At 44.7% G+C, this 15,042-nt stretch overlaps 1 protein-coding gene across 1 annotated transcript in view; it reads left to right on the top strand.

Annotated features, from left to right (window-relative positions):
• Positions 1-15,042, top strand: part of PLCD4 (phospholipase C delta 4) — a 29,119-nt gene that overhangs the window by 11,449 nt on the left and 2,628 nt on the right. Inside the window, exons 7-13 of the mRNA XM_023761261.1 lie at positions 3,691-3,892; positions 4,936-5,080; positions 7,922-8,074; positions 11,937-12,113; positions 13,828-13,984; positions 14,246-14,362; positions 14,595-14,767. Of these exons, the coding sequence (XP_023617029.1) occupies positions 3,691-3,892; positions 4,936-5,080; positions 7,922-8,074; positions 11,937-12,113; positions 13,828-13,984; positions 14,246-14,362; positions 14,595-14,767 (1,124 nt within the window). The remainder of the gene's footprint in view (positions 1-3,690; positions 3,893-4,935; positions 5,081-7,921; positions 8,075-11,936; positions 12,114-13,827; positions 13,985-14,245; positions 14,363-14,594; positions 14,768-15,042) is intronic.

The raw sequence follows: 15,042 nt of genomic DNA on the forward strand, positions 1-15,042 counted from the left end.
AGACTGTGCCCTCTCCCAGTCTGACATCCCTCTGGGGATGTCCATCTGCTGGCTTAGGCCTGTTCCCCGGGGGATCGGGCCTATGCTGGCAGTCAGACATCCCTCTGGCAGCCCGGGAGCCCTCGGAGGATGTTCACTTGCCAGCGGGGACCAGGCCTAAGCTGCAGTCAGAAATCCTTAGCACTGCTGAGGAGGTGGGAGAGGCTCCTGCCATCACCGCTGTGCTGGCAGCCATCAGCCTGGCTTGTGGCTTGGCAGAGCTCCCCCTGTGGGAGCGCACTCACCACCAGGGGGCAGCTCCTGCATTGAGCATCTGCCCCCTGGTGGTCAGTGTGTGTCATAGTGACCAGTCATTCCCAGTCATTCTGCTGTTAGGGTCAATTTGCATATTACCTTTTTATTATATAAGATAGAGGCCTGGTGCATGGGTGGCGGCTAGCTGGTTTGCCCTGAAGGGTGTCCCAGATCAGGATAGGGGTCCCACTGGGGTGCCTGGCCAGCTGGGTGAGGGGCTGATGGCTGTTTGCAGGCTGGCCAAGGCCCCCAGTGGGGACCCTCACCCCATGGGGGTTTGGCCAGCCTGGGTGAGGGGCTGAGGGCTGTTTTCAGGCTGGCCACAGCCCCTTCGGGGGGGGGATCCCGCTGGGGTGCTTGGCTAGCCTGGGTGAGGGGCTGATGGCTGTTTTCAGGCTGGCCATGGGCACGGGCTGAAAGCAAGTATCTGGGATTTATTTATCTTCTATAATTGAAACTTTATAGCCTTGAGCAGAGCTCAGGGCCGGCAGGGCAGGCGGAAAGCTTGGCTTCCTCCATTGCTGGGGGCAACCCAAGCCTCCTGCTCACTCCAGCTCCGTGGCTACCGCCATCTTAGTTTAGTTAATTTGCATATTTCCTCCTGATTGGCTGGTGGGCATGGCTGGTGGGCATGGTGGAGGTGCAGTCAATTTGCATGTTTCTCTTTTATTAGATTAGACTAGAGGCCTGGTGCACGAAATTTGTGGATGGGTAGGGTCCCTAGTCCTGGCCAGCAATCAGGGATGATCAGGTTCCCCACCTCCTCACCTCCTCCTTCCCTTGCTCCCTCAATGCCCCAGCTGCTGCTGGTCGCCCGCCATGTTCCACACCACCCCCTGGTGGTCAGCACACGTCATAGTGCGCAATCGAACTCCTGGTCTCCCAGGTGAACTCCCGAGGGGACACTGCATATTAGCCTTTTATATATGTAGAAATTATTTACAAGGCACTTTCACATGCCTTACTTCATTTAGTTCTTACTACAATCTTGTAAATCAAGATTGGGCTTTTGCCAAGTATTCCATAATGTGCCAATATCTCTACATGCCTTTTCTCTTCTAATCCTTACAATGACCTGTTGGAATAGTTTTTATTATTGAGTCAGTTGTGCAAGAGAGAAAAACTGAGGTATAGAACAATTAAATTACTTGCTCAAAGCCAACAGCTAATGAGAGGAGAAATTGGGATTCAAATCCAGGTCATCTGATATTTACTTGGTGCCTTTCTTGAGAATAAGGATTAGAGATGAGATGAATGAGAGCTGGACAAGTGACCCAGGTTTCCTAAGTCTCAATTCCCACTTCCTTCCTTCCATTCATTCATTCATTCATTCACACTATACTTCTGCTAGTGCTTATTGAATACCTAAATGTGGCAGGACTTATGTGCTGGGCACCAGAGATATAGTAGTAGGTTAAGACAAGGACAATGTATTCATGGAACTTAGAGTCAAATAGAAAGTGTTGATTCATGTGGGTACTCAGAGAAGAAAGGGGACTGAAAGCAATCATTTCAGAAAACCACATAGAAGAGGAATGTCACAGGGTTAAGAAATAGGATCTTCTATTACATTTATTACATCCATTACATTTATTCTACCCTCCCCTTGCACTCAACTATCAGATGCTATACTCTGCCTGCCGGGTAGTATAAGTCAAGAGACCTGGGCTCAAGTTTCCACTCTGCTTCTTACTGAGTAACCTTAGTCAAGTTGCTTAATCTGAGACTCGATTTTCTCATTTTTAAAATAATTGGTGATCAAATGTAATAATGCATATGAAAGTACCTGGCAGCTGTGGACTTAACCTATTGATCTGATGTATTACTATAAAGAATGAAAGTTGCTGCCATTCTCCAGCATCTTCAGGCCTTATCAAATCTGGAACAAGAAGCTGGGCATGAGAATCTAATTATTCTGCCTTCCAAGGGAGCCCGCCTGCAGCAATGTTTCCCTCAGTGAAACTGCACAGCCCAGTGGTGTAGGGTGTGGCTCTGACACCTGGCTGCCTGGGTTCAAGTCCCTACACTTACTGGTTATGTACATGAGATGAGTTACCCAACCTCTCAAGACAGATTATATTACATCTACCTCATCATGTTGGTTAGAGCGTTAAGAGAGATGTTGAATGTAACATCCTTTGTATAGAGCAAGTGCTCAATAACTGTTAGTCATTGTTGTTGTAAATATAGAAGCCCATGCTGAAATGGGTGAGGGCTATGGAAGGGTGACAGGACCTGGCCCTTGAAGAAAGTGTGGTCCAAGGCAAAACACCATGTGGGAATTGACAATAGGGAAAAAAAACCCTTAGATCATAGTTGGCAGTAGCTACACAACCCAGGGAATAAAACAAAGATACCTTGGTTGTGTTGCTAACAAGCCTTTGACTTTGATTCTCTCCGGGCCTCAGTTTCCCTATCTATAAAATTACCCTTTCAAAATGAATATTGTGCTGCCCATTATGGTAGCCATGAGCACCATATGACTGTTTAAATTTAAATGAACTAAAATCAAAATTTTAAATTCAGTTCCTGTCCTGGCAGGTATGGCTCAGTTGGTTGAGTGTCCTCCTTTGCACCAAAAGGTTGCTGGCTCTTTCCTGGCCAGATTGCTCACTGGTTAGAGCATCGGCTGAGGACTGAAGGGTCTTGGGTTCGATTCCTAGTCAAGGGCATGTACCTCCCTTGGGGGTTTGCACCCTATTCCTAGTTGGGGTGCATGCAGAAGACATCCAGTCTATGTGTCTCTCTCACATTGATGTTTCTCTCTCTCTCTCTCTCTCTCTCTCTCTCTTCTCTTCCTCCTTCCTCCCTTTCACTCTCTCTAAAATTCAATGGAAAAAATATCCTTGGGTGAGGATAAATTTTAAAAAGTTTGCTTGTTCGATTCCTGGTCAGGCAGGGCACATGCCCAGGTTGAGGGCTTGATCCTCAGCAAGGGCGTGCAGGAGGCAAATGAACGATCTTTCTCTCTCTCTTTTTTTTCTCTCTCTCCCCCCTTCCTCTCCCTTCCCTTCTCTCTCTCAAATCAATAAAAACATATATTTAAAATTCAGTTCCTCAGTTACACAGCTACATTTTAAGTGCTCATTAGCCTTATGTATCTAGAGGCTATCATATTGAACAGTGCAGTTTCCATCATTGTAAAAAGTTCTATTGGACAGCATTGAACTAGAATGTTTGTAATGATTCCCCTTGTAGCTTTAACATTCTCTGAGGGTGGGGATGATTGAAATGACAGAAATTGGACGGGGTCAAGTTTGGGTTCTGGAGGCTGGGAGTGGTCACCATCTGACAGGCAGGACCCTGGAGAGGTGTAGGGTGGACTGGCTGTGGGTGTGCTGGGGTGCTCCCATTCAGAGTTCTCTCATTCTAGTGTCCCCCTACTCCACATCTCAGGCAAGCTACGACATGTGCTGAGCATGGATGGCTTCCTCAGTTACCTCTACTCGAAGGACGGAGACATCTTCAATCCTTCCTGCCTCCCCATCTACCAGGATATGACTCAACCCCTGAACCACTACTACATCAATTCCTCTCACAACACCTACCTGGTGGGGGACCAGCTTTGTGGCCAGAGCAGCGTCGAGGGATATATACGGTGCAGTGGGGAGGAAGGGGGGAGGAATCAAGCTCATGAGAAGGGAACACCTGTGGGAAATTTAGGACAGTTAGTGGTAACAGGAATCGAAAATACGTTGTTGCGGGGGGGGGGGGTGAGTTTGGGGGCTGAGTATCCTTGAATACCTGAGAGACTTGGAGGAGATACTGAAGACTGGTGGGAGAGTGGTATTAAAACCTATGGGTTTTAATGGAGCTTCTCTCTTTCATAAGCTATGAAACTCTTTTTGAACTCAGGCCCTGACAGATTTATTTTAAATAAATAAATAAACTAAATGTTAAATGGAAGGCAGTACAAGCATGTCACACTCACAGCTGGTGGGCCGCATACCTCGTTTATTGAGCATGCGGCCCTCTGGCCGTGAGTTTGACATGCTTGCAGTAGAGCATAGGAGTTAAAAACAGGTTCTGGAGTCAGACCATTTGAGGTCAAATCCTAACTATCTCACTGTTACTCTGGAGCTAAATATTTCATCTCCCTATGCCTCACTTTCCCCATTTGTGAAACAGAAATGATAACAGTGTCTATTCTGTCTAGGTTGTTGTGAGGATTCAATGATATAATCTGTGTCAATACCTAATAAATGGTAACTACTTTTATTGTGACCAATCATGCATTAGATAGAAAGTCAATATATTTTTGCACTTACTACTGATCTAGTAGCTTCAGGGGATACAAAGATGAACGGAACATATAGTTTCTGCCCTAGGAAGTCTAATAGAGAAAATAAATAACTCAGGTGTTGTATAATGAAATACAACCAGAACATCAGAGCATCATGAGGCAGTATATGATGACTTGCTAAGGAAAGATTGTGAGTTGGTTGGGAGTGAGGGGAGGTGTTGGAGATCGGTGTAAGCTACAGCAGTGTTCCAGTGGGCAGAGAATGGTCTGTGGAGATGTAACTTGAACAGGGATCTTAAGAGGTAAGTGCACTGTTCTCTCCATAGTGGGAAGAGGGTCCCTAGGTGGAAGACCAAACCTTGACCTCTCCTATCCCTGGGGGCTTGGGGTTCTTGCAGGGCCCTGAAGCGGGGGTGCCGCTGTGTGGAGGTGGATGTATGGGATGGACCCAGTGGGGAGCCTGTTGTTTACCATGGACATACCCTGACCTCCCGTATCCTGTTCAAAGAAGTTGTGGCCACTCTAGCACAGTATGCCTTCCAGGTAGGAGCCCCAGGATGGGAATACTGTGAGGCCAGAGGATCTCAGGAAAAAGTGGCTGGGTCTGGGTCTGGGTCTGGGTCTGGGTCTAGAGAGGGTAAAGGGACAAGGGGAGGTTAGATCAAATGGCATTTGGTAAAAGAGATTTTAACCTTGAAGGATCAGGCAAATATTAAAAATTTATTGATTTTAGAGAGTGGGTGCTCAGAGAAGAAAGGGGGCTGAAACAATCTATAAAAATAAAAGCGTAATATGCTAATTAGACTAGATGTCCTTCTGGACGAAACTGGGGCTGCAAGGAAAGCCCGGGTCCCGGGTGCCGGCAGCTGGGGAAAGGAAGGCCTACTTTTGCACGAATTTCGTGCATCGGGCCTCTAGTCATTTCAGAAAACCACATGGAAGAGGAATGTCACAGGGTTAAGAAATAGAACCTTCTATTCCCAGTGCAGGACCCAGTATACATCCATTACATTTATTCTACCCTCCCCTTGCATTCGACTATCAGAGAAGAGAGACATCCATTTTTTGTTTCACTTATTTATCCATTCATTCATTGGTTGATTCTTTTTATTTTTATTTTTTATTGATGTTTTACAGAGAGGAAGGGAGAGGGATAGAGAGTTAGAAACATCGACCAGCTGCCTCCTGCACACTCCCTACTGGGGATGTGCCCACAACCAAGGTACATGCCCTTGACCAGAATCAAACCTGGGACCCTTGAGTCCACAGGCCAACGCTCTATCCATTGAGCCAAACCGGTTAGGGCCATTGGTTGATTCTTGTATGTGTCCTGACCTGGGATCAGACCCACAACTTTGGTATATTGGGACGACACTCTAACCAACTGAGCTACCCAATATTAAGGAATTATTATGAGTAAGTGTTAGCTGTGTTACTATTAATTAGTTGTCATAGAGGTAATTACTAGAGATTAATCATTTCTAACAACTTCGTTACCTATCTGAGTGAGGCTGTGGATAAGGAAATAGACAAAGTGGTGGGTAGGAGTCGGGGATGATAGGAACCTGGAGATTAAAGACTGAGAGTGTAACATGAGCATGTAACGAGGGGAGTGGCCTGGCCTACCCACTCTGAGCCTGAAAACCCTAACATCCCAAAGGAACATGGGTTGGATCTGGCACTTGTCTGAGATTTGGGGTCCCAAGAATGACTTGTGTGTTTTTTTAAATTGATTTTTCCATCTTTTAAAATATATATATATTGATTTCAAAGAAAGGAGAGGGAGAAATAGAAACATCAATGATGGGAGAGAATCATTGATCAGCTGCCTCCTGCATGCCCCACACTAGGAATCAAGTCTGCAACCTGGTCATGTGCCCTGACTGGGAATTGAACCATGACCTCCTGGTTCATAAATCAATGCTCAACCACTGAGCCATGCAGGCCTGGCCCAAAAGTGACTTTTATTTATTTACTAGAGGCCCAGCGCACAAAATTCGTGTGCGGGTACAGTCCCTAGGCCTGGCCTGCGATCAGGGCCACCTTCCCTGGCTGCCTGCAGCTGGCCCCGCCCCCCACTGCCACCCACCCCCATTTCCCTGTTCACCATCGGATGATCAGAGCCTGACGGCTGGGGGAAGGGACCGAGAGGTTGGCTGTTTCCGCCTGCTTTCTGGCCCCACCCTACCGTGGGTCGCCCTCTGTGTGTGGGATGATTGGTGGGGACAGGGCCTTGGCCTGGCGCCACCTGCATCCCCTGCCACCCACCCCTGGTTCCCTGTTCACCACTGTGTGATCGAAGCCTGCCGGTCAGGGAAAGGGACTGAGAGGTGGTCAGTGTGCCTCATAGTGACTGGTCGAGTGGTCGTCCTGGTTGTTCTGCCATTAGGGTCAATTTGCATATTATCCTTTTATTATATAGGATTATTTTTTACACTTAAAATTTTTATTATGTTCATCATTTAATTGTCCCTTAATTTTTTTCTTTTTAATTGAATTTATTGGGGAGACATTGGTTAATAAAATTATATAGGTTTCAGATGTACAGTTCTACAGTACATTGTGTTGTGCATTCACCACCCTAAGTCAAGTCTCCTTCCATCACCATTTATCCCCCTATACCCTCCTCTACCTCCCCCAACTCCCCTTTCTCTCTGGTAATCATCATACTGTTGTCTGTGTCTATGAGGTGTTTTTTTCTTTTTTGCTTAATGCCTTCACCTTTTTCACCCAGTTTCCCAACCCCCATCCCCTCTGACAGTTGTCAGTCTGTTCTCTATCTATGAACCTGTTTCTATTTTGTTAGTTTTATTTTGTTCATTAGCTTCCATATGTGAATGAAATAATATGGTATTGTCTTTCTCTTACTGGCTTATTTCATTTAGCATAATGCTCTTCAAGCCTCTCCATGCTATTGCAAAGGATAAGATTTTCTTCTTTTATACAACCAAGTAGTATTCCATTGTGTAAATGTACCACAGCTTTTTTATGCTCTCATCTACTGATGTATACTTGAGCTGCTTCCAAATCTTGGCTATTGTAAATAATGCTGCAATGAACAAAGGGGTGCATATATTCTTTTGATCAGTGTTTCGGGTTTCTTTGGTTATAGTCCCATAAATGGAATTGCTGAGTCGTAAGGCAGTTCAACTTCTAATTTTTTGAGATAACTCCATACTGCTTTGCACAGTGGCTGCACCAAGAGTGACTTTTAGATGTGAGGTGGGCTTCAGACCCAGCAAGACCTCCTTGAGGCCTGGAATGGGGTTGGAGGAGTTTAGCAATCAGGGTACTCAGTTGAGTGAGCAACTAGGTGAGTCTGGAGAAGCAAGGAGGTTATAAGTGTTAGAACTTTGGCTTCAGAGTCCTCTTCCCTCCCTTCAGACATCAGACTATCCAGTCATCTTGTCTCTGGAGAACCACTGCAGCTTTGAACAGCAGGAGATCATAGCACACCATCTGACCGAGATCCTGGGGGATCAGCTGCTGAGCACCACCTTGGATGGGCAGTTGCCCACTCAGCTGCCCTCACCTGAGGTAGGGGCCCTGCTCCCCCAGCCCAAACTCTTCTGTGGCTTCCGTATCCCCCCTGCTTTGGCTCCTTCCCCACTTTGGTGCCTTCTCACCCTCAGATGGACCATTTTGCTCTTCATATCCTTGGAGACAACTTTAATTTTTTAAAAATCTAATTGAACACAGAGTTCTCTAAATTTTAAATCAGTTTTACTTTATATTTAGTTTTTCATTGAGAGTATCTTAATTTTTCCTGAAAGTTCATAATTGTTGTAGACTATGCCAACAATAAAGAGAAAGGGAAATCCCCCACACCATAAGGACTTTCCTAATAACTGCTATTAATAGATTTTAAATACTTCTATAAACATATGTGTGTGTGTATATATGTGTGTGTGTATTCATATTTTTAAAAAGTGAATAATAATATAATATTGTATTTCACCTGTAAAATAGTGAATGGGAATTATCCTCTATATTCCTTTATAGCACATATACTAGGTGTACCGATTAATCATGTGGATTTTGTAACAAAGAAAACATGATAATTTCAGGAGAAACATCAAAAGTGCTTTATTCAGCCCTAACTGGTTTGGCTCAATGGATAGAGTGTTGGCCTGCAGACTGAAGGGTCCCAGGTTTGATTCTGGTCAAGGGCATGTACCTTGGTTGTGGGCATATCCCCAGTTGGGGATGTGTGGGAGGCAGCTGATTGATGTTTCTCTCTCATTGATGTTCCTAACTCTCTATCCCTCTCCCTCTCTGTAAAAAAAATCAATAAAATATATATATTTTTAAAAAGTGCTTTATTCAAAGTAATGTCCATTGCTAGCTACACATTTCCCCCATCTTTCAGGTAATTTGTGGATACTGTCCCAATAGAACTTTTCTTGTTTTGAGGCAAACCATTCAGAGACCCAATTTTCCACTTGAAGTGCTGCTCAGAAAGTGCGTGTGCCATCGATCAGAACAAGTGGTAATCTGAAGGAGCGAGGTCTGGTGAATACGGCGGGTGGGTTAATACTTCCCACGCAAGATCTTTTAACGTGTTTTTAACTGGTTTTGAAGTGTGCGATGGTGCGTTATCATGAAGCAAAATTACTTTGCCGTTTTTTCTGGCATATTCTGGTCATTTCACAATCAAAGCGTGGTTCAAATTGATTATTTGTTGTCTGTAGTGATCAGTATTAACAGTTTCCCCCGGTTTTAGAAGCTCATAATACACCACACCTTCCTGATCCCACCAAACGAGAGCATTGTCTTCTTTCTGAAGCGATTTGGCCTTGCAGTTGATGTTGATGGTTGACCTGGATCAACCCATGATTTTGTGCGTTTGGGATTCTCAAAATAAATCCACTTTTCATTGCCAGTCACAATTCGATGCAAAAAAGACTTTCTTTCATGCCGTTGAAGCAACATTTTACTGATGACTTTTGGTTTTCCATTTGTCTTTCGTTCAGTTGATGTGGCACCCATTTTCCTTCCTTTAAAATCTTTCCTATTGCTTGTAAATGATAGGCAATTGTTTGCTGAGCAACGTTTAATCTTTCTGCCAGTTGTTTTTGCATTTGACATGCTTCTTCATCCAATAATACTTGTAATTGTTGGTCTTCAAACTTTTTCGGTTGACCTGGATATTCTTTGTCTTTCACATCGAAATCATCACTTTTAAAGCGTTTAAACCAGTGTTCACAAGTGTCTTGAGATGGAGCATGTTCACCATAAGCTTCCCGAAGTATACGATAACTTTCAGCAGCACTTTTCAAAATAAAGTAATGAATTAAAACTTCCCACAAATGCTCTTTTTTTGGGCACAAAATTCAACATTTTTAAGCATAAAAATATCTATGATGTTAACACCTTCAGAAAATTTTACGTATGAAGTTTTGAAGCTTGTTGTCAATACAATAAAATAGCATACATATCAAATTGCATATATATCAACATATGTGTAACTCCATCTATTGAAAAAAATCCACATTATTAACTGGTACACCTAGTAATATATATCATGGATGTCTTTTCATATGTAATGTTTTTCCTTTTTAACAGCTCTATGGTATTCCATTTTATGTATGGATCATAATTTATTCAACCAGTAGATGGTAAAGGTAACCACTAAGTGATCAATATTTAGGCTGTTTATAATTTTCCACTTGTACGTACAGCTTTGCCCATTTATTCTTTCCTTGAGATGAATTTCTAGAAGCAAAATTTCTGGGTTGAAGAGTTTGCATATTGACATTTTGGTTATTATTGCCAAGGAGTCCTCTGGAAAAAATACCAAATTGCATTACCACTAACAATATAAGAGAGGGACTACAAATAACTCCAGTAATGAGATGATTCATAAAGGCAAGTGTGAAAAAAATTTAAAAGGTCTATTTCTTCTTTTGACTTAATAATATTATTTACCCACTTTGAGGGTTTATAAGTTTTATTAACATACTAGAGGCCCAGTGCACGAAATTTGTGCACTGTGGGGGGGCGGGGTCCCTCAGCCCAGCCTGCACTCTCTCATAGTCCGTAGTCCAGGAGCCCTTGGGGGATGTCTGACTGATGGCTTAGGCCTGCTCCCCACGAGCAGGCCTAAGCCGTCAGTCGGACATCCTAAACACTGCGTCAGAGGCTGGAGAGGCTCCTGCCACCGCCGCTGTGCTCTGGCTGAGTAGTGCTCCCCCTGTGGGAGCACACTGACCACCAGGGGGCAACTCCTGCATTGAGCATCTGCCCCCTGGTGGTCAGTGTGCATCATAGCGACCGATTGTTTCACTGTTCGGTCAATTTCATATTAGCCTTTTATTATATAGGATAAAAATTTTTAAATGTTAAAAATATTGGGGTGGGAATGGCTGGGGGTCAATCAGGGAAAAAGGAGACATGTAAAACTTTAGACAATAAAGAAAAAATAAAATAATTTTGAAAGAAAAAATATTAATGCGCTGGACAATATATTTTTCAGTCTAATTTTTCTTTTCTTTTTTTCTTACCTTCTGCCTCACAGGGGTTTTTAAGCTTTATGCAGTCAAATATGCCAATGATTTTTATGTCTTCTGAGTTTTCATCTCATATTGTAAAGGCTTTCCCACCTTAAGATTATTCAAAGAGATTCCATATTTTTTTGTAATATTCTTTATATTTTCATGTAAATCTTCAATCAATGAGGACTCTTTATGTGTCAAATGTGAGGCAGGGATATTTATCTATTTATTTATTGTTAATCCTCACCCGAGGATATTTTTCCATTGATTTTTAGAGAGAATGAGAGAGGGAAAGACAGAGAGAAATATTGCTGTGAGGGAAACATGATTGGTTGCCTCCTGCACATGCCCTGACCAGGGCCTGGGCCAGGGAGGAGCCTGCAACCAAGGTACACGCCCTTGACTGGAATCAAACCCAGGACCCTTCAGTCCACAAGCCGGCGCTCTATCTACTGAGCCAAACCGGCTAGGGCTCCATTGATTTTTAGAGAGAGTGGAAGGGAGGGGAAGAGACAGAGAGAGAGAAACATCAATGTGAGATTGGTTGCCTCCCACACGAGCCCCAACCAAGGCTGGGGATCGAGCCTGCAATCAAGGTACATGCTCTTGACCAGAATTGAACCTGGGACCCTTCAGTCTTCAGGCTAACACTCTCTCCACTGAGTCAAACCAGATAGGGCCCCCATTTATTTTTTCCACATGGATAGAGATGTTACCAGTTTGCTTTTAACAATACAAATTCCTACTGTATGTATCAAGCAGCCTTCCTGTGGGAACTTCTGACTACTCACTCACTCACTTCTGTTGCCTTTGATGTGGCCCTGTGAGAGTAATAGGATCTGCATGGTCCCCAGAAGGGTCCCAAAGCAGACAGGTAGCCAAGCCCCTTCATTTTTGTCCCCTAGGAGCTTCAGAAGAAGATCCTGGTGAAGGGGAAGAAGTTAAGTACACTTGAGGAGGATCTTGAAGAAGAGGAAGAGCTAGAGACTGAACTAGAAGGGGAGCAGGAGCCTGAGCTGGAACCCCAGTTTGAGTCTGAGACCCAGGAGCTGAGCCCTCGCAGCAAGGACAAAAATGAAAAGGTAGGCCAGGGGAGTGGTCTTTGCTCTGGCATTTGGTTTGACTATCACAAGCTGAGAGTCCATGTGTGAAGAGACTAGAGCCAGGAGGGTAGAGAGCCAAGGAGCAAAATGCCCCTTTCCCCCAATGAAAGAGGCATATTTGGCATCAGTATATATTGCCATATATACTAGTAGATATATTGCAATGGCTGTTCAACTTCTGTGGGCCATGAAATCTTTTTTTTTAAATATATTTTTATTGATTTCAGAGAGAAAGGGAGAGAGAGAGATAGAAACATCAATGTTGAGAATCATTGATTGGCTGCCTCCTGCACGCCCCCTACTGGGGATCGAGCTCACAATCTGGGCATGTGCCCTTGACTGGAATCGAACCTGGACCCTTCAGTCTTCAGGCCAATGCTCTATCCACTGAGCCAAACCAGCTAAGGCAGTGGTCGTCAAACTGCGGCTCGCAAGCCACATGCGGCTCTTTGGCCCCTTGAGTTGGCTCTTCCACAAAATACCGACTTCTGCGCATGGGCCACGAAGTTTCAATCGCACTGTACGTGTGCGCCTGCACGTGGTATTTTGTGGAAGAGCCACACTCAAGGGGCCAAAGAGCCACATGTGGCTCGCGAGCTGCAGTTTGCCGACCACTGAGCTAGGGCCATGAAATCTTTTTTAATGAAATCTTATCTGGAATCTCAGTACCTAAAATAGATAAATGCAGAGCCATCCTAATTGATATGCCCATTTGGCTCTATCCTGGGTCTCCCAGGTAACTCCTGAGACATCGTTGTACTTCTCAGTCTCCTCAGAGGCAAGTTTGAAAGTGACTGATGGGTGTGTGTGCAGCATTATTATATTGAGTAAGTAGGGCTTTTTGGAGTGACTGCTGTGACCTCAACTAAAGTGAGCTTAGTTAGAGAAAGCTTTTGGAAAAGGTCATTCTGAGGTAGGGCCAAAAATAGCTAAAGAGAAGGAGCAGGAAGAGGTAGAGACAGTGAAGACTGTGAGAAGGCTGTACCTGAGTGGTCCAGCTCCCTGTGGGGAAGGAGTGTCATTTGTGGGACCATCAAAATCCTGGTTTGAAGTCTGCATTTCTTCTGTGCACTTGCTTGGCTCAGCTGACTGACTCCTAGCTTATACTATTCCCTCTGGGGCTCTGGTGTCTAACCTGCTGCCATGCCCAGGGATGGAAATGGGAATTCAGGAGATAAATCTAAAGGTAGTACTCTGGTACCCTCACATCCTCCCAGATGTGACTTACATGACCATTTGCATACCTGGACATATCTATCTGGGTTCATGTACATTTTGACCAAAAATAATTGTTTTAAAAGACAAAAGACAGGGAGGATGATACCAGTTTAAGAATAATAATAAAATTTAAAACCTGTTACCCAGAAAGTAATATAGAACAGATTCTTCAAGTCCAGAGGAAACTAATCCCATCAGTATATGTAGACTGCTTTTATTCCCATTCCCACCCCCAGGTTGTGATGTGTCCGCTGCTTTGTTCATCTATCTGTTGTCAGATTACGGTTCAGGTTCCTCTTCCCAAGCCTGGGCTCCCTCTCTTTTTCCAGCAGGTGAGGCAGGAGGGATAATGCAGTGGGGAGGTAGTGGGCAGAGGCTTAGGTTGGGTGGGGAAGTTCAGATCTTGGTTATTGGCTTCTTCCCTCTCAGATTGCTGATGGTTTGATTCCATCATCCTTTCTTTCTCCTTTTCCAGAAATCCAAGGCCATCTTGTGTCCATCTCTCTCTGCCCTGGTTATCTATACAAAGACTGTTTCATTCTACAACTTCACTCATTCGAGGGAGCACTACCGCTTCTATGAGTTATCATCTTTCTCTGAAACAAAGGCCAAGAACCTCATCAAGGAGACTGGTCAGGACCAAAAGGGAGGGACAGGGAAGAAATGGGATTAGTAAGGTCAGGCCTGATGGGCAAGCAGATGAGTTCCAAGAAGACAAGGGAGCTAAGGAGGGATCAGGGAGCTAAGAAACTTCTCAGAGTAGGCATGGGGACAGGAGTTATAGTGGGCTCAAAGCTCTAGGGAGAAGCTGGGGAGAAGACTGAAGTTGGTGGGACCAGGGGAGGGGGAGCATCCACTCCACTTCCAACTCTCTACCTACACCCTTTTTACAGGCAATGAGTTTGTGCAGCATAACGCCTGGCAGTTGAGCCGTGTGTATCCTAGTGGTCTGAGGACAGATTCATCCAACTACAACCCCCAGGAATTCTGGAATGCAGGCTGCCAGATGGGTGAGGAGGCAGTAGGCCCAGTAAAGGGGGAGTGGGAGAGCAACAAGTTGGCAATAAGATCCTGGGTGGCTGTAGGGCCAGGGAATGTTCCAAGAGTGCTAGGCTGAGAAAGATATCTATGGAGGTATTCCCAGCAGGCTCTTTTATACTGAATACATCTTTTTATAACTCCCTGAGAGGCTAGATGGCCTCCAAGGTGAATTCTTCCCTTCTCTTCTTCTGGGGCCCTCAGTGGCTATGAATGTGCAGACTGCGGGGCTTGAGATGGACATCTATGATGGCCTTTTCCGCCAGAATGGTGGCTGTGGCTACGTGCTGAAGCCAGAGTTCCTTCGTGATACCCATAGCTCCTTCCACCCGGAGAGGCCCATCAGCCCTTTCAAAGCCCAGACCCTCCAAATCCAGGTATAATGGGAAGTAAAAATGCTGGGAAGAAATTTGGGATAGCTGGGATAGAAGCAGGGGGAAGAGGTGGCTAGGCCTGACAGGAGTGTAATGGGTGGAAAGTTCCTTGTGAGATGCAGGCTAGCCTGATTGTTAACAGCATGGACCTTGGAGCCAATTGCCTAGTTCAAACCCTACTAGCTGTGAAACTGTTGGGCAAGTTTCTTTCTTTCTTTTTTAAAATATATTTTATTGATTTTTTACAGAGAGGAAGGGAGAGGGCTAGAGTTAGAAAC

The sequence above is a fragment of the Myotis lucifugus genome, unplaced genomic scaffold (assembly GCF_000147115.1).
Source record: "Myotis lucifugus unplaced genomic scaffold, Myoluc2.0 scaffold_3, whole genome shotgun sequence".
Lineage (NCBI taxonomy): Eukaryota > Metazoa > Chordata > Mammalia > Chiroptera > Vespertilionidae > Myotis > Myotis lucifugus.